Source organism: Natrix helvetica, assembly GCF_964273705.1.
Source record: "Natrix helvetica genome assembly, chromosome: W".
In the NCBI taxonomy this organism is placed as follows: Eukaryota; Metazoa; Chordata; class Lepidosauria; order Squamata; family Natricidae; genus Natrix; species Natrix helvetica.
Window position 1 is genome coordinate 28129479 of NC_138555.1, and position 20495 is coordinate 28149973.

The 20495-nt window shown below is 41.4% G+C and overlaps 1 protein-coding gene across 1 annotated transcript in view; it reads right to left on the minus strand.

The window, feature by feature from the left end:
- Positions 1–1484: 1484 nt before the first annotated feature.
- LOC309400564 (claudin-15-like) overlaps positions 1485–20495 on the minus strand; it is a gene marked incomplete at its 3' end in the record, with an annotated part of 35328 nt that continues 16317 nt past the window's right edge. Inside the window, exon 2 of the mRNA XM_081969133.1 lies at positions 1485–1540. Within this exon, the coding sequence (XP_081825259.1) occupies positions 1485–1540 (56 nt within the window). The remainder of the gene's footprint in view (positions 1541–20495) is intronic.

Genomic DNA, 20495 nt, shown 5'->3' on the forward strand with positions numbered 1-20495 from the left:
TTCTATTCCATTCCATATTTTCTATTCTATTCTATTCTATTCTATTCTATTCTATTCTATTCTATTCTATTCCATTCCATTCCATTCCATTCCATTCCATTCCATTCCATTCCATATTTTCTATTCTTTTCTATTCTTTTCTGTTCTATTCTATTCCATTCCATATTTTCTATTCTATTCTATTTCATTCCATTCCATTCCATATTTTCTATTATTTTCTATTCCATTCCATTCCATTCCATATTTTCTATTATTTTCTATTCCATTCCATTCCATTCCATATTTTCTATTCTTTTCTATTCTATTCCATTCCATTCCATATTTTCTATTCCATTCTACCTTTCCATCTGGCTTCCAAGAAGCAAAACCAAAGGGGGAAAGTTAGATTCGCTTAACTGCAGTGATTTTTTTAACAACAGTGGCAAAAAGGTCATAAAATGGGATGCCACTCACTGAAACCCAGTCTTGCTTAGCAACAGAAATGTTGGGCTCAATTATGGTCATAAGTCGAGGAACAGCCAGATGTCATAATCCTACCCAATGAGAACAGCCAGGATAAGTAGAGGTAGGCCTTGACTTACAACAGTTCGTTTAGTGACCATTCAAAATTACAGAAGCACTGCAAAAAGTGGCTTATAACCGTTTTCCACACTTACAAACTTTGCAGCATCCTGTGGTCACGTGATCAAAATTTAGCCGCTTAGCAACTGGTTCATATTTAGGATGGTTGCGGTGTCCCAGGGTCAGGTGATCCCCTTTAGCGACCTTCTGGCCAGCAAAGTCAATAGGGAAGCCAGATTCACTTAACAACCATGTTACTAACTTAACCTATGCAATGATTCACTTAACAGCTGTGTGGCAGGAAAAGTCGTAAAACAGGGCAAAACCGCACCACAAATGTTTCCCTTAGTGACATTCATGAGTCAAGAACTACCTGAAGAAAAGAAAGCTTACCAGCCAGGATGAACAAGCTGCCTCCAACGACTGCCAACTTGGCTTTCACATTGGGGTTGTTTTCGGCTACTTTGGTGCACTGTAAGCCCAACATGCTGGTCACAATCGCTAAGAAACCCAGGACCAATGCAGTAATCATGATTTATTTATTTATTTATTTATTTATTTATTTATTTATTTATTTATTTATTTATTTATTTATTTATTTATTATTTTATTAAATTTGTTAGTCGCTCCCTCTCCACAAAGGGACTCGGGGCGGCGTACAATAAATAAAACACATATTATAAAAAATTACACATTGTACACATTGTACAGAGGAGGTATAAAACACAATACAATATTATAATAACATATAAATATTAAAATAAGTTAAATTAAAACCCCAATAGAGATTATAAGTTTAAAAATTGCCAGGGGGAATAAAATGGAACTATGGTTGAGCCAGGCCTGCTAGTTGAAAAAGGTGGGTCTTGAGTTTTGAACGGAAGGAGCGGAGGTCGGTGGTAATCCTAATATCCGGGGGGAGGTCATTCCAGAGGGCTGGGATGGTCATTCATGAGGGCCTGTGAAGCTTGCAGATATGCTAGAGAGGAGACAAAAAGGGAGATGAGTGAGTGCAGCTGTTTCCACTGGCTTTCAAAAAGTAACATGTTTTTATTTTTATAGGATGGATGGATGGATGATAGGTTAGTAGGTGGGTGGGTGGGTGGGTGGGTGGATGGATGGATGGATAGATAGATAGATAGATAGATAGATAGATAGATAGATAGATAGATAGATAGGTAGATTATAAATAGAAAGATAGATGGATGGATGGATGGATGGATAGATGGATAGATAGATTATAAATAGAAATATAGATAATAAATAATAATAATAATAAATTTTATTTCTAGACCGCACCCTTTCCTTGGCAGGACTCGGGGCGGTGTACAGTCATGTTAAAACCATATACAAATACATAGACAGAAACGTAGACGTAGACATAGACATAGACGTAGACGTAGACGGAGGAGGTAAAAAATATACTGTACAATTCTTAATTAAAATACAAATACAATTAAAATTCCCTTAAAAAATTCCCCAATAAAATGTTTAAAATGTTTGCCAGGAGGTGGAAGATGGAACTATCAATCGGCTAAGCCAGCTAGTCGGAACAGGTGAGTCTTGAGCTTCTGTCGGAAGGAGCGGAGGTCATTAGTAGTTCTAATATCGGGAGGGAGGTCATTCCAGAGGGTTGGGCCCATCACAGAGAAGGCTCTACTCCTAGGCGCCACCCGCTGGCACTGCTTGGCGGATGGCACCTGGAGGAGTCCCTCCCTGTGAGAGCGGATAGGTCGTAGAGATGTATGAGGTGAGATGCGGTCCCGCAGGTAACTAGGTCCCATGCCATGGAGCGCTTTGAAGATAGTAACCAAGACCTTGAAACGCACCCAAAAACCACAGGCAGCCAGTGCAGCTCGCGCAGGAATGGTGTTATATGGGAGTATCTTGATCCTCCCATGATAACCCGCGCGGCTGCATTCTGAACTAGCTGTAGTCTTCGGGTGCATCTCAAGGGGAGCCCCATGTAGAGAGCATTACAGTAGTCCAGGCGAGACGTCACCAGCGCATGAGTGACTGTGCATAGGGCGTCCCGATCCAATAGGGGGCGCAATTGACGCACCAGGCGAACCTGGTGGAACGCCCCCCTCGCCACGGCTGTCAGATGGTCATCCATTGACAGCCTGGCATCAAGGAGGATGCCCAGATTGCGCGCCCGTTCCACGGGGGGCAATAATTCGCCCCCTATGGCCAGTGATGGCATCAACTGGTTAAATCGGGGCGCCGGTAGCCACAGCCACTCAGTCTTGGAAGGGTTGAGCTTAAGTCTGTTGTCCCCCATCCAGACCCGCACGGCTTCCAAACACCGGGACAACATTTCGACGGCCTCGTTGGGGTGGTTTGGGGTGGAAATGTACAGCTGTGTATCATCAGCGTACAGATGGTATCCCACCCCAAAACCACGGATGATCTCACCCAGCGGCTTCATGTATGTGTTGAACAGGAGGGGCGAGAGGACCAAACCCTGAGGCACCCCACAAGTGAGTGGCCTCAGGGTCGACCTCTGCTCCCCTGCCAACACACACTGCGTCCGGTCGGAGAGATAGGAGCGGAACCACCGCAGAACGGTGCCCCCCACGCCCATCTCTACCAGCCGGCGCAATAAGATACCATGGTCGATGGTATCGAAAGCCGCTGATAGATCTAATAGGACCAGGATAGAGGAACAACCCCTATCTCTGGCCCTCCATAGATCATCTACCAACGCGACCAAGGCCGTCTCCGTGCTGTGACCGGGTCGAAAGATAGATAGATAGATAGATAGATAGATAGATAGATAGATAGATAGATAGATAGATAGATAGACAGACGGATAGACGGATGGATGGATGATAGGTAGGAGGTAGGTAGATGATAGGTAGGTAGTTAGATAGATGATAAATAGATAGATAGATAGAGTATAAATAGATGATAGATAGGTAGATGATAGATGATAGATAGATAGATAGATAGATAGATAGATAGATAGATAGATAGATAGATAGGTAGGTAGGTAGGTAGGTAGGTAGGTAGGTAGGTAGGTAGGTAGGTAGGTAGGTAGATGTTAGATAGATTATAAATAGATGATAGATAGATAGATAGATAGATAGATAGATAGATAGATAGATAGATAGATAGATGATAGATAGATAGATAGATATAGATAGCTAGATTATAAATAGATGATAAATGGATAGATTATAAATAAATGACATAGATAGATAGATAGATAGATAGATAGATAGATAGATAGATAGATAGATAGATGATAGATAGATAGATAGATAGATAGATAGATAGATAGATTATAAATAGATGATAGATTATAAATTAATGTCAGACAGACAGACAGATAGATAGATGATTGATATATGGATGGATGAACGAACAGATAGATAGATGATTGATAGATAGATGATAGATATGTGCAACTGATAAAAAAAGGAAGCAATGCATACAAGCTTAACATACCATTAGTATACTACTTTATATACTAAGCAAAACGAGTGTTACATGAATATTTATTTATAATAATTAAGATTTCAAGTGGTGTTTTTCAAACCCAGCAGCTTTAAGATGTGTGGACTTCAATTCCCAGAATTCTCCAGACAGAATAACAGACTTGGAAGGGACCCTGTAGGTCAGCTAGTCCAGCCTCCCCTCCCGCCCAACCAGGAGGCCCTACACCATTTCTGACAGATGGCAGTCCTGTCTCTTTTGGAAGCTTCCACGACTTCTGAAGGCAACTTCTGTTCCATGGGTTGATTGTTCTCACTGTCAGAAGGTGTTGGCCTTTTTGGCAGGTGCAGCCCACGGCTGGCTCGTGTTTAAGGAACTTCAAACCACTGCACAAGGAACGGTTGTAAATCAAGGAGATTCGAGCAGATTTTTTTCCAGCAGACCGAGTTAGCATCAGTTGGCTGATTCAACCACGATTGACTCAACTAACTGCTGAGACAAACATTTACATTTCAGGATGACTGGATGGATTTAGATCAAGCGAATAACAAAGCAGGCCCAGTGAATTTTATTGCAGATTGACGCTAACCGCAAATGGCGGAAAAAAAACCTTGGTCCTTGCCAAAACAATTCATCGCTCATGTGCCCAAACCAAATGTTTATTTTTATAAAGAGTCTCCTTTAGGTCAATGTTGATAACATCATTGACTTATCGGCTGAGCAAATAAACTCCACCCTCCGAAAAGAAAATGTCCTGTTTGTTTTCTTCTGTCAAAGGTCTCAAACTGCATTGACATTCCTTCTTTCTTCATTCAGAACAAAAATAAGGTACTGTGTAGCAACAGCTTAGAATTGACCCCTATAGTAATCCCTGGGCAAAGGGCTAGCTTATGCAACTGACCCCAAATGTTAGGTTTTTTTTAAAAAAAAAAAACAAGCATGCAGCCGGCTAGCTGCCACCTGAAACGATCCCAAGGTGGAGGTCGCACCTGTCCAAATTCCCATGTGCTGGGGATAATGAGGCTTGCAGTCCAGCATATTGGCATGATGCTAAGTTGGGGGGAAATCAGGGGTGGGTTCCTGCCAGTTCTAACCTCTTCTATAGAAGAGGTTCCACAAATCTATGGGGCCATTTAGAACCGGTTCCAGCTCCCCCCCCCACCCATCCAAACATCATCAAGATGAACTGAGAAGAAACTTCCTGACAGTTAGAACAATTAATCAGTGGAACAGCTTGCCTCCAGAAGTTGTGAATGCCCCAACACTGGAAGTCTTTAAGAAGATGTTGGATAGCCATTTGTCTGAAATGGTATAGGATTTCCTGCCTAGGCAGGGGGTTGGAGTAGAAGACCTCCAAGGTCCCTTCCAACTCTGCTATTGTATTGTATTGTATTGTATTGTATTGTATTGTATTGTATTGTATTGTATTGTATTGTATTGTATTGTATTGTAAGAGTGAGAGGAGGAATTCTGGGAGTTGAAGTCCACAAGTCTTAAAGCTGTCAAGTTTGAACTTGTAACTTGACAGCTTTAAGACTTGCGTGCTTCAAATGCCAGAGTTTCTGAGCCAACATTTTGGTTGCTAAGCAAGAGCGTTGTTAAGTGAGTTTCACCACATTTTACAAGTTGGCCACGCCCACCCAGTCACATGGCTGGCAAGCCACTCCCACCCAGTCACATGGCCGGTAAGCCACTCCCACAAAGCAGGCCACAACTAGAGAAGAGGTTCTAAAAAATTTTGAAACCACTGGGGGAAATTGTATTTTTTAAAATACAATTACTATATATGCATACTTTTTTTCTCTTTTAAAAAAGAAGGGGGAAGAAGAAGAGCCAACGTCGCGACGTGACAACGTGCGGTCTCGACTGTCCGAGACCGCCGTTGATACTTTTATTGCCACATGGTCCAAACGGACCTAAGCCGTCCCGAAGAGACAGCGAACAGGGAGACAAAGCCTTGCTGGTCTCAGGGACATTGCAAAGTCCCTGATTGACTCAAGGGAAGCGCTCCAAGCTGGCGATAAACAGACAGCCCCGTGCTGACAAAGTTGGAGACGGCTCTGGAAAGAAGGCAGCTGAAAGTGAGTCCATCTGGTGAGGCTTTTTTCTTTGAGAATGATTGCCCAAAGGGATTTTTAAAAAAAGATAAATTAGTCCTTTAAGCAAAGAATAAAGCAGCGGAATTTATCTTTATTGGACTGCCTTGGAAAGTCTTTATTTCTTTTTTTTCCTGTTAATGATGTTTTGTGGATTGAAGTGACTGTAACGCTTTTTGTTTCTCTTTGTAAGTGAGCGAACTGTTTTTTTCCTCCTATTTTTTGCTGCCTTATCTGTGGGCTGGAACTAAAACCTTTTTTAATTCTAATAATTCTTCTTACTACTCATTAATTTTCATTAAAGACTTTTAAAGATTATTGTTTTCCATAAGCTTGAGATAAATAGGAGAAGAATTGAATCTGCCATTCGGAAGTTAGAACTTGGGTTTTTTTTCTCTTTGAAACAATGTATCCTTTGCTCTCTCTGTCTCCGATTTTACTGACCCTGTAATGGAGAGCTTTGCAGCTTTGGAGCTTTGCAGCTTATTTGTGCAATTTGATAAGAAGCCAAGGGTACGGTTGTTTTTACAGGTGCTTTTTTTTGAAAAACACTCTTGGCAAGGGAAGGAAATTCTTTTATTTTCCTCCTTGCTTTTTTTTTTCATTTGGAAACATGTATCAGTCTTCAGATGAGGGAACACTGAGTCTTCAAGATTTGTTGATTGAAATTCAAAAGTTATCGGAAAGATCTGAGAGATTTCATAAGAAGTTGGATAGACTACTATCTCCTACAATAAAGGATGATGGAGTTGGAGTCCCAAAAATAAAGAAATGAATGAAGATGAAGAAGATAAGGATAAGATAACAGATGAATTTAATGATGGAGCAAACCTAGGTGAAAATGGAAAGAAGGGAATATGGAAAAGTGAATTTGATATGCAGGAGCTCTATTCCTTTCTTCAAGATACAGGGGGGGGGGGGAAGTGATGATGATGGAACTAAGAAGAGAAACTGTTTCAGAAATATGTTTAACCAAAGACATGCTAATTTTAATACCAGTTCAAAGGTAATGAGGTTTTTTGAAAGATATTTCAAGCAAAAAAGTGCGGAGAGAAGTTTATAAAAACCTTATAAAGGAATTAATAAGAAGATTGACACAACAACTGGCAAAAGAGACAAGATTATTTTTTTACTGGAAAGATACAGGTTGATAATGAATGTTGATGATAAAAAATTTAATTAATTTTTGGTGATTAATAGGTAGGAACCTTAATATTTTATAGATTTTTTTTAGATTTTTAAAAAATGTTTATTCATTAAAAAGTAATACATTATGACAATAACAATGAAATAATAACTCTAATCAGTTAAAACAACTTGGATATAAATAGTAAATTGGGACCTGGGGGGAAATTTTTTTTTTTATGAATGTTAACAATAAACTTTTGTTTAGATTTTGTTATAAAGAAGTAAATTTTTCTTGGGTCTAACGAGAGGAGAGGTGACATAAACAGTAAATAACCCTTAGTTACCAATAATAATGATAATAGTAATGAAATAATGATTTTGACTAGTAAAAGCCATCTGGATATAAATTGCAAATTGGGACCTGGGAAAAAGACTTATAAATCTTATTAACAAATCCTTGTTTATTATGTATAAAAATGTAAGTCTTCTTGGGCCGGATGAGAGGAGATGTGATATACATAATAAATAATTCTTAATTAGTTACAATAATAACCAAAGAAATGTTAACGGATAATGTTTAATGATATTCATATGTGTTGGCATTGGTAAAAGCAATTGTATAAAAGCTTTAAATTGTGAATTGGGGGGGGGGGGAAGGAGGGGGAAATGCTTAGATATTTTATTAATTGATTTTTTCTTTTAGAATATGTTATAAGATGTAATGTTACAGGAGGTTTGTTGAGATTGCCAATGAATGCCAGTGGGTGGCTGTGTTTTTGAATGCAGATGATATCAGATAAAAGCACGTTTAAATAATTTTAGCTAAATGAGAATGGTGGTGTATTGACAGTAAAATACATGAAGATTTTTTATGTAAAATGTACTATTCAATGGGAAGGAAATATATGTAACAATTATGACGGAAACGCACAAAAACTGTAACCAATCAACAAGCTTTCGACAGGATGTAATGAAGGATGATTTTTTTTGGTGTTTTTGTTTATTTAAAACAATAAAAAAAAATTTAAAAATAAAAAAATAAAAAGAAGGGGGAAGATATATGTTAAAATTAAATATGTATATTGAAAAGGAATTATAAATGCCATCAACATAAAATGAAGCTCACTCAGAGGCTTAAATACACCAAGTAAATGAGATGAAGAGTGTGAAATAGAGGAGAGAGGTAAGGGAAGAGAGGGTAGGAGAGGGGGGGGGAAGAGGAGGAGAGAAAGAAGGAGTGGAAAGGGGAGAGAGGAGAAGGAGAGAGGAAGGGGAAGTAGAGAAGAGAAAGACGACAGTGGGAAGAAAGGAGGTAGGGAGCGGGAGGAGAGAGGGAAAAGAAAGTGATGGATAAGGTACAAATATGGTGGATGGAGAGCAGAAGAGCCAATAATTGTTTTGGGGAGTTGATGGTAACATGATTGGGTTATTAGAGTTTTTAATGTACTATATTTATTATTCTATATACAGTCTTGCAACCTCCTCCACCTACGTATTTAATTATTTAACTGTTTTATGTATGTATTTTATAACGCATTTTAGTGACTGTACACCGCCCCGAGTCCCTTTCGGGAGAGGGGGCGGTCTATAAATACGAATAATAAATAAATAAATAAATAAATAATTGATGCAAACATTTAATAATATAATACGATGCTGGTTATGTAATAGTACACATGTGGTTCAGTGGTGGGTTTCAAAGTTTTTTAGAACCTCTTCTGTAGGTGTGGCCTGCTTTGTGGGAGTGGCTTGCTGGCCATGTGACTGGGTGGGAGTGGCTTGCCAGCCATATGACTGTGTGGGCGTGGCCAACTTGTAAAATGTGGTGAAACTCACTTAACGACGCTCTTGCTTAGCAACCAAAATGTTGGCTCAGAAACTCTGGCATTTGAAGCACGCAAGTCTTAAAGCTGTCAAGTTACAAGACCCTTGCACCCCTAACCCTTTAGAAAAAAAAAACCCAGGGGTGTTCAAACTTGACAGCTTTAAGACTTGTGGACTTCAACTCCCAGAATTCCTACTCTTGCTCTTCATCTTGATGATGTGCAGACGGGCGGGGGGAGTGTCAGGGGAAGATTTCACCCTGAACTACATGAGGTCTTAGATCGCGGTGTTTCCAAACAGCATTATCTTTAAGGTGCGAAGAAAAGAAATAAAAATTCCAGAAAACATATTCTAATGAAAAACAAGCTTTAATACAAAAATAAGAAATAGAAAATAAAACAAATCTAACTAATTGTTACATTTTAGCAGAAACAATTCTGTCTCCCAGTTTCCTGGTAGACGGACAAAGATCAAAAGGAAAGAGAAGTCTCTGGAATGTGTGAAGAGCAGGCGCAGTACATCATTGTCAGATAAGACCTTATGACCTGCGCAGTAACTCTTTCAGTAATTATTTAGTTTCAGTTCGGCTATTCAGTTCAAGCTAGCAAACAATTTAACGCAGTGACACCCCTTCTTTTGCTAGTTGGGCTGACGTCATCAAATCATCAATTAAGGCACATCTTCTTTTGCAGATACTCGTGTTGACCTGCGGCAAGTGGTTTGTTAAGCATGTCAGCAATCTGATCACGTGTAGAAACATATTGCAATTTAACAAAACCTTGCTTAACTAATTGCTTTGTGTTTTGATAACGAATGTCAATGTGTCTGGACCTAGAACCTGTGAAATGTGATTCAGAAATATAAACCACAGATACATTATCTTCCATCACGGTGATTGGTCGAATCGGACGTGTCCAGATATCTGTGATCAAAGCATCAAACCATGCTAGAGAATTACAAGCAACTGAAACACAAGCATATTCAGCTTCAGTAGATGAACATGAAACAAAACTCTGTTTTCTCACTTGCCAGTAAACAGGACATCCATTCAGGAACATCATGTAACCAGAAGTGCTTTTGCGTGATTTCTTATCACTTGCCCAATCAGCGTCGGCGTAGCAACATAACTGTGGATGATCAGTGTGTGTTGGTTCTAGCAATAACTTCATGTGTTTAGTGTATTTCAGGTATTTCAACAACTTCTTAATGCATGCCCAATGAAATTGTGTTGCCTTACCTACGTGTCGTGATAAAAGATTAACACTAAGTGCAATGTCAGGTCTGGTCTAACTACTAATGTATAATAGTGAACCAATGACTGAACGATAAAGTGTTTGATCCTCGAACTCAGGACTTGGTTCATGTGTTAAGTTGTGAAAATCTATTTGCATGGGTGTCTTTGTTGCGTTAGCATCTTTCATGTTGCAATGATGCAAAATATGGTCAATTTTCTCCTCTTGTGAAAGACTAAATCCCTTCTGTGTCTTTTCAATCTGAACACCAAAATAAGTGCTAATGTGACCTAAAGATTTCAGTGTGAAGTATCTCTGCAAACTTTTAGCAAAAATCTCACTCATTTTCTTATTTGGACCAATGTAAACAATGTCATCAACATAAACAAGAATTATCTCATATGCATTGTTAGATCTTTTTGTGAACACGCATTCATCAGTTTCGGACTTAATAAAGCCCATTGAATTTAGTTTGTCAGTAAGACATAAATACCACATTAAACCTGACTGTTTCAGACCATAAAGACTTTTGTTCAGGAACCAGGTATCCCCTTCTTGCTTTCGGAATCCTGGAGGGCTTCTTACGTAGATCTCTTCATCTAGGTCTGCATGTAGATAAGCTGTGTCCACATCAAATTGGAAAACTTCTAAACCAAGAATAGTTGCAGTGGTTAAAGCAATTTTTACACTTTCAGTTCTGACTGTTGGTGAGTAAGTGTTGGTGTAGTCCTCAGGATAACGTTGAGCGAAACCCTGAGCTACAAGTCTGGCTTTGTATAAAGACTCACCATTCGGTTTCTTCTTGATTCTGTAGACCCATCGAGTGCCAATGACTTTCTTGTTTGCTGGAGGCTTTGCAGGTGTGAATACATTAAGTTTCTTTAAACTGTCCATTTCATCCTGCATTGCATCATACCATTTGTCTTGCTCTTAATCAGGAAGCTGTTTGATTTGTGTGGATGTCTCAGGAGGAAGAGTAATGTTGCAAATCAAAGGTAATGGTGATTTTGTCAGTTGCCATGAATATCGTTGTGGAGGGATTCCTTTTGTGACCCTCTTGGAATGTCTAGGAACAACAGTCCAGTCTTCTTCTTCTTCTTCGTCCTCATCCTCACATTCGTCGCTAGTGTCAGCATCTGCGGCTTGCGAAGACGGAACATCAGGTTGTGAAGAACTGGTAGAAGGAATATCTGCCTGTGAATGTTGGTCATCAGGCTGCGTAGCATTTTCAACACCATCTCTAGGAAAATAAACTCCAGGATCATTGGAATGAATCCTGGACCAGTCAATGTCTTCCTCAAAATTGACAGATTGTGAAATGACAATCACATGTTTAGGATCGATAAATTTGCACCATTTTGAGTTATCATCAATACCCATAAATCTCAGTCTCTTTGCTACTGGCCCTCCCCTTCTTCTTTGACTTAAGGGAGTGTTCACCATAGCATATGAACCAAAGATGTGGAGGTTCTTGAGATCAGGCTTGTAGCCATACAGCATGTAGAAAGGAGTTTGATTGATTACACTGCTCCAAGTATGGTTGACAATGTAATTTGCATATTTGATTGCTTCACCCCAGTATATGCTACCGAGGTTGGCATCTTCTAGAAGACAACGCATCATGGTTTGTAGAACACCTTGTCTTCTTTCTACGACTCTGTTATGAGCTGGTGTATATGGAGCGGATGTCTGATGAAGAATTCCATTCTTACGCATCCAGTCCTGGAAACGCTGAGACATGAATTCTGCACCACGGTCACTCTGGATTCTGGCGATGCGAACTTGGTATTGTGTAGAAACAAAAGCTGCAAAGTCTTTAAAGATCTGAAAGGTCTCAGATTTCTCTCTCATAGGATATACAAATCCATATCTAGAATGATTATCTACAATTGTTAGGAAATACTTTCTACCATCAAATGATGGTGGGAAAGGACCCACTATGTCAGTGTGTACCAAATCAAAAATGCGTGTTGACAGGCGTGTAGCGTGTTTGGGAATTGCAGCTGCTTTGGATTTAGCTTTCCTGCAAACTGCACAATCCAAAAACACCTTACACCCCTTTAGATCCAAACCTTTTGCGAACTCCGGCATCTTTCTAAGAACACGGAAACTGGCGTGCCCCAATCTTCTGTGCCACTTGTGGATACACCTGGAATGCAAAGGTTTACCAGTTAGTGAATTCTCAACATTAACAGTTTCATGAGGAACCTCAGGTTTGCTCTGAGCAACCTGCTTCTGTTTTCTCTGTTTGTTGGCTTTAGGAGCCTTTGGAACAGTAACGGGTTCTCTCTCTGAACCAACTCTCTCTGGGCCCGTGCTGTCCCTTTTTGGAGTTTGCATACTTGCCTGTGCTTGCCTTTAAGGCTTTGTCTTTAAGTAATAAACACCACCAATCAGCATGGTTTCAGCAACAATATCTCCATCTTTAACTATGTAACTTGCTTTTTCGAGGTGGTGAACCTGGAACTTTAAATCTCTAGACAAGTGACTTTGACTAAGCAAATTACTGGTTGCTGAAGGTATGTAATAAACATCAGGGATGAATGTATCGAGCTCTTCAATGTAAACAGTTCCTTTTCCCATGACCTTGCAAGTGTGGTTGGTGAAGGAGTACAGTTCTCGATACTCGGGTTCTGGCTCACTCATCTCTGTGAAAAGTTCCTTTCTGTGGGTAACGTGCACAGCTGCTCCACTATCTAAAGTCCACAAAAGATGTCTGTCGTACTTTGGATCAGGTTGTGGAACGTTGGTTATGGCCAATGTTGCGAGTGGAGCCTGTGGATCACGCCTTGGACCACGACGACCTTGTCTTCTGCCTCTACCTCTGCCTCTGGAGTCTGTTCCTCTGGGCTGGTACATGACGGGAGCTGGAACTCGTTGGGGACAATCCCGGGTGTCATGTCCCACACGGTTACAGGTGTAGCATTTTGGCATCCTTGGAGCGTAGCCTCTTCCTCGGAAGGGACGTCTAGCTGGAGCCTTTGATGCTGGGGGTAGTTGCAGATGTGGCATAGCTAATTTAATAGCTTCCTCCTCCACTAAAAGTCTACAAACGTGGTTAACCGTGCATTGGGCAATAGGCACGTGGTTAATCTTTGCAATGGCATCTTTCCATTCATAATTCAATGAGTTAATGATGATGCTAATCATTTGGATATCATCGATTACATGGCCACTTTCTCTCAATTCACTTCTCATTCTTTTCAGTTTGGTCAAATGTCCACCAATTCGTTCACCAGGTTTCAACTTCGAACCATGGAAGTCAGACATGAGCAAACATGAAGATTCAATTGAAATGGGCCTGTAGCAATCTTCCAAAATAGCCCAAATTTGTTGGGCTGTTGCATCAGGTGGAAAGGTAACCTGCAGTTCAGTTTCCATGGACATGAGCAAAGTGGTGCATTCTCTGGTCTCTAGGTCTCTCATTGCAGGAGTCCATGGCTGGGTAGGAGGATTAAAAACCATACAGTGTGTGCCTTCTCTGCGAAGCAAGAGTGCAATTTCACTGACCCAGGCTTTATAATTCTCTCCTGACTCCTTTAATTTTGACTCACCAGTCAAAGGAGTGACAGAAAACGCCTGCTGAGGGATATGCATTTGAACAACTTGCTGTGCAGGTTGAAAAGCTGGTTGTTGAACCAGGGGGTGCTGTAATTGCACCATTGGCCTTTGTGTGGCAACATTAAATTGGCTTGCTTGCATTTGCCTTTGGCTTTGCCTTGTTCCATCTAGGGAGGATCCAACACCACCAGGGGGCGCTGAAGACTTAACCTTTGGAGGCAAAGCTTGGGCATCTGGAAGACTTATAGATAAATCTGTCCAGTTTCGGTGCAATTCCTTTAACTTTTGCTCTAATAAATTTTCTCCGCCAGCAGATGGCAGTGCAGCTTCACTTCTTGGCTGCATCAGGCCTTTGTATGTGGCAGAAGAAGTAGAACAAAGGAGATCACGTGACCTCGGTGACGTGTACATATCTCTCTGTTCTGATTCGCCTAAGGCAATGTCCTTTATGGGGTGTGTCTTAGGTTGTTTAGGAGAAGACAAGATGGCGTCCTCAGACATTTTGGGAGTGGGGAAACCCCTCCTACTTCTTTCCAATCTTTCATAATATTCTCTAGCTTCTCTGGCTTGTTTTTCAAAACGCTCTATCTGGTCACGATAGCTTTTCATTTCTTCCGTAGGGCCTAAGAAGGATTCATAAGATTCACTTTCTGCGTGGGGGTGTTTTTCCTCTGCCGGCAGTTGCCGCGAGGGCTTTGGCCCGACATCAATTGTTTCATAATCTCCAAGAGTTTGGGAGTGAAGTTGCTCTGGTAACGTGGAACGTCTTGGCTTTGCCCCCAATATGTTATAATCTCTTGGAGGTATTTGGGAGCTTTCATAATGAGAAGGGAGATTTACTGACCTCAGTCCGTAGATTTCACCTCCTGTAGCTCCTTCCTCTTGTTGAAAAGATGCCCCCACAGTTGGCCCGGCTGCTGAAGAAATCTGTTGCTTTGGAAGTAAGCTTGAAAAATCTTGCATCTCTGTGTCTGAGGGAATGGATCCTTCCGAGCGCGTTCCATGTCTGCCTTTTTTCTTTTTCTTCCTTGGCATGGCTAGTTAGCCTGACCGCTTATCTTCTAAAGATAGCTTGAAAGGAAACAGCCGTAAATTAGAACCATCTCTGCTTCCATTAATTGTCAGGGGAAGATTTCACCCTGAACTAAATGAGGTCTTAGATCGCGGTGTTTCCAAACAGCATTATCTTTAAGGTGCGAAGAAAAGAAATAAAAATTCCGGAAAACATATTCTAATGAAAAACAAGCTTTAATACAAAAATAAAAAATAGAAAATAAAACAAATCTAACTAATTGTTACATTTTAGCAGAAACAATTCTGTCTCCCAGTTTCCTGGTAGACGGACAAAGATCAAAAGGAAAGAGAAGTCTCTGGAATGTGTGAAGAGCAGGCGCAGTACATCATTGTCAGATAAGACCTTATGACCTGCGCAGTAACTCTTTCAGTAATTATTTAGTTTCAGTTCGGCTATTCAGTTCAAGCTAGCAAACAATTTAACGCAGTGACAGGGAGGGAGCTGGAACCGGTTCTAAACGGCACTGTAGATTTGTGGAACCTCTTCTATAGAAGAGGTTAGAACTGGCAGGAACCCACCCCTGATGTGGTTATATGTTATGAAAATGAAAAAAATAAAAAACTTCATATATAAAGAAAAAAGAAAAAAAGTTGAGGGAAAAATGGGCATAGAGAAATGCAAGCCCTATTGCCACCTCTGAGGAGAAGGAAAATTTTGTTTTATTGTTCTTTTTATTTCTTTGATTGCAACCTTTATTGCTTTACAAATTTATTTATTTATTTTTTAATTCATTTAGTTAGTTTGCCACTCATGTAACAAGATAACAGGAACAAGAATAAACTTGAATAAGAATACAGGAAATGGGTACTAATAAATGGGGACAGTAGGGCAGGGACGGAAGCTGGTGCGCTTTTGCACGTCCCTACTGACCTCTTAGGAATGGGGTGAGGTCCACGGTAGACAGTTTAAGGTTAAAGTTATGGGGGTTTGAGGATGTAACAACAGATAGCTCAAGCCAGCGTACACATCCTCCTGTTTTCCCCACAACAACCACCTTGTGAGGTGAGTTGGGCCAAGAGAGAAGGACTAGCCCAAAATCATTCCACCAATTTTCATGGTTAAGGTGAAACTAGAACTCCCAGTCTCCTGGTGATCAGCCCGAAGTCACCCAGCTGACTAAGAGGGGACTAGAACTCCAAGTCTCCTGGTGATTGGCCCAAAGTCACCCAGCTGATTAAGAGGGGACTAGAACTCCCAGTCTCCTGGTGATTGGTCCAAAGTCACCCAGCTGACTAAGAGGGGATTAGAACTCTCAGTCTCCTTGGTCCAAAATCACCCAGCTGACTAAGAGGGGACCAGAACTCCCAGTCTGCTGGTGATTGACCCAAAAATGGCTTTTATGACCAAGGAAGGACTTAAACTCACAGGCTCCTAATTTCTAGCCTGGGCGCCTTAACCACTACACCAAACTGCTTTCTGGGCCCAGAACCGTCTCACAAATGCTACAATTTAGTAATGTTAGACTTGACACAGCAATCCTCTCCCTCACACTTTGTCTTCAGGTGGGACAAAGGGTCCTCCTTTGACTTTTCAGGCAAAGAAGCCAGCATTCAGGGTTTGTCTGGTTATAAAGACACACACACATACATACACCCGACACGGATCCCAAAAAGTGAAGGCATCTCTGAAACATAGAAGGTGATGGGGAAGGGAAAAGCTCTTGATCTTTTATCCTCGCAGATCGCCTTGTCGTTTCAATGTGGGTCCTGCCTCTTTGTGGCCGGAGACAATCCCAACAAAAGGCCTGTTGTTTTGGCAGAGGCGTAGCCACAAATATTAACCAGGAAGCAAGGAGAAACGGGACTATTTCCTTGCTTCCATCCCAGCTGTACTTTGAACAGGGGATGGTTTCAGACCAAGTGTTTCATCTTCAGTCCTAGGCTGTGTTGGAAGAAACCTCCATCTTGCTTCACTTCCAAGAGGGGAGAAAGACACTGGAAATGTTGTCCCCAAAACTGGGCTCTTGCTTGGTGTCGAAGCCGATAAATCACTGGACACGAGGTGTGATATGGAATTATACTTTGAAAGAATGATTGTAGTAATGCACGGAACTCAAATGTAACCAATTGACATGCTAGCTGGCAGTTGTATTGAAGAGTGTTTTGTGTGTGTGTTATTTGTCTAATTAAAACAATAAAAAAAGGAATTATACTTTGATTTTGGTACCAAGATATAAGGACCCCGGTTTGAAAAACTAACCAAGGGCCAAGATTAGAATCTTACAGCAGTTTTTATAGTCAAGGGATGGTTACAGAAAAGCAGGAGATTTGGACTGCGAGGTCAAGATAAGCTTTATTTTGGCCAAAAGATCCAGAGATAGCAATTTCTAACACCTGGACAGCGTTCTAATCCAAACATGCATTTTTATATTGTATTCATAGCATCAAAAACACGGAAATATTTTAAAGCATTCTTATTGGCTAAATTCCTTAATTCTAAGCAGAAAAGCATACAGGAAACACTAGTTTCATTCTGACATATGTGGTTAAGCTATATGCCTGACTCGTGGGCGAGACCTCTAACTGACTTGGTCTCCTTAGAACAGATGTTGTGGTCTGACATTTGTATTTCCAGAGTTCAAGTTTCCGGTTCAAGACTCAGTAAATGTATAACAAAATAGAAGGGATAGATGGGGCCCCCAGGAGGTCTTATAGTCTGACCTTGTTTCATGTTATGTCCAAATCTCGCTTTATGTCCTGCCTTAGGATGGTCACATTCAACCCTTTGCCCTTCCCCTAATAATGCATGCATAACAGATACCGGTAATATTGATTGGTTATTTCGATTTCAGCCCCGCTAAACCCTTACGCTTGTTATGTTAAATAGCTAAATGCCACAATACAATACAATAGCAGAGTTGGAAGGGACCTTGGAGGTCTTCTAGTCCAACCCCCTGCCTAGGCAGGAAACCCTATACCGTTTCAGACAAATGGCTAGCCAACATCTTCTTAAAGACTTCCAGTGTTGGGGCATTCACAACTTCTGAAGGCAACTTCTGTTCCACTGATTAATTGTTCTAACTGTCAGGAAATTTCTCCTCAGTTCTAAGTTGCTTCTCTCCTTGATTAGTTTCCACCCATTGCTTCTTGTTCTACCCTCAGGTGCCTTGGAAAATAGTTTGGCTCCCTCTTCTTTGTGGCAACCCCTGAGATATTGGAACACTGCTATCATGTCTCCCCTAGTTCTTCTTTCTATTAAACTAGACATACCCAGTTCCTGCAACCGTTCTTCATGTTTTAGTCTCCAGTCCCCGAATCCTCTTTGTTGCTCTTCTATGCACTCTTTCTAGAGTCTCCACATCTTTTCTACATCGTGGCGACCAGAACTGAATGCAGTATTCCAAGTGTGGCCTTACCAAGGCATTATAAAGTGGTATTAACACTTCACGTGATCTTGATTCTATCCCTCTGTTTATGTAGCCTAGAACTGTGTTGGCTTTTTTGGCAGCTGCTGAACACTGCTGGCTCATATTTAAATGGTTGTCCACTAGGACTCCAAGATCCCTTTCACAGTTACTACTGTTGAGCAAGGTACCACCTATACTGTACCTGTGCATTTCCTTTTTCTTGCCTAAATGTAGAACCTTACTCTTTTCACCACTGAATTTCATTTTATTAGATAGTGCCCTGTTGTGGCCCAGCAGGAGCCGTTCGAGTTGCCACCAGACTCAGACAGTGAGGGTCCCTATGAGTCGGCTCAGGAGGATGTGGAGGACCCTGGACAGGGTTCCGACTCTGAGCAGGGCGCAGAGAGGCTGGTTGGCCACCAGGAGGCGCCTGAGGCATGGAGCAGTGGTGAAAGCCAAAGGAAGGGGGCTCCTAATGTCATGCCTTGGAGCAGTGGGGAGGAATCACGGAACAGTGAGTCAGACATCAGCAGTGAGTTATTAGATGCTCGTTACTGGCGTGCTACCCAGCGTAAGGAGCAATTGAGCAGTTACAGGAGGTAATTGCTCTCAGATGCTGATAATTAGACTCCTCTCCAGACTATAAAGGGACTGCTTGTGGACACACCCTTTGCAGGAATCAACTGATCATTAGAGTTGGAGACGCTCTCAGATCTGTGTCGTAGCTTGGCAGACTGGATTGCTGCCAAAGTGTTTACCTGGATTGCTGCCAATCTGTTCTCTGGACCTCGGCAGGCTGGAGTGCTGCCAAGGTGGTTATCTGGATCTTGGTAGCTGGATTGCTGCGAAAGGGTTCGCTGTAGCTGGATTGCTGCCCAAAGTGCTATCTTGACCTTGGCAGGCTGGATTGCTGCCAAGGTTGAACCTGTATGTAAATAAACATCTCGAAGAGACTTTGTGTCGGAGGGGGGGTCAGAACAGTGCCCAATGTTCAAGTTTGTCAAGATCCTTCTGTATCTTTAGCCTATCTTCTGGAGTGTTGGCTATTCCTGCCAGCTTGGTGTCATCTGCAAATTTGATCACTTCCCCATTTATTCCCTCATCCAAATCATTGATGAAGATGTTGAAGAGTACTGGGCCCAAAACAGAGCCTTGGCGTACTCCACTGCATACCTCCCTCCATGTAGATGCAGTTCCATTGAGGACTACATGTTGAGTGCGGTTGGTCAGCCAGTTACGAATCCATCTGGTGGTGATGCTGTCCAACCCACATTCTTCTACTTTATCTAGTAGTAGGTTACGGTCTACCTTATCAAATGCCTTACTGAAGTCCAAGTAAACTATATCGACGGCATTCCTCTGGTCCACTAATTTTGTCACTTTGTCAAAGAATGCAATAAGATTAGTCTGGCATGATCTGTTTTTGACAAACCCATTGTCAGGCCTGTAGTTATGTTCTTTTTAGGATCTTTGGCCTGCCACACTTTCTTATAATTTTCTATGCTTTTCATTAGTGTAGTAGTTGGGAGGGGGGAATAGAAAGGAGTAGGATTGTGGAATGTATGTTGTCATTCTTTTTTAGAAGCCAAGGTCATCTTTTGTCTCCGCACCTCGACACCTGACCGGAAGCAGAGGGGTGTAGATGCCAGCGTGGAAGATGATGATTGGAACATGTGATGGATTATGGGGTGTGGGGATAGATCATGAACTTTCAACTGGGTGGAATTCCAAGAAGAAAATCAGTGTTGGAATTCCATAGACGTGCTAACTTGCCTGTATGAATAAATGGGACTTTAAGGATGATTCTGCCTTGGACAATGAATTATTTCATACATGGTATTTAGAATGCTAACATTATTCCAACACTCTCTTTAAAATATTTCACTAGCACCCCCCCCTCGCAAGGGGGGGGGCTGGTGATGGGGGGTACTGAATTCCCAACGCTGACCGGCACAGCGTAAAATATCAGCGAAGAAATAATGAGAAAGCTTTTGGTGATAAAAAGCTGAGTGCCGAAACTTCAAAGTGCAAAGGAATTTCTGTTGAAGCTTCCTTGCTAAGCCTCGGAGGCGAAGAAGTTTCTGTTTGAAGATTTATTGCATCTGGAGGAATGCAGGAGGGAAAAAGATTCTGCACACTGGAAACGACAAGAGGAATGAAAGTCTCAGACCAACTTCTTCAGCAAAACGTGAGTGCATGCTCCCCCTCCTTCCCCCCACCTTGGAAGCAAGCCT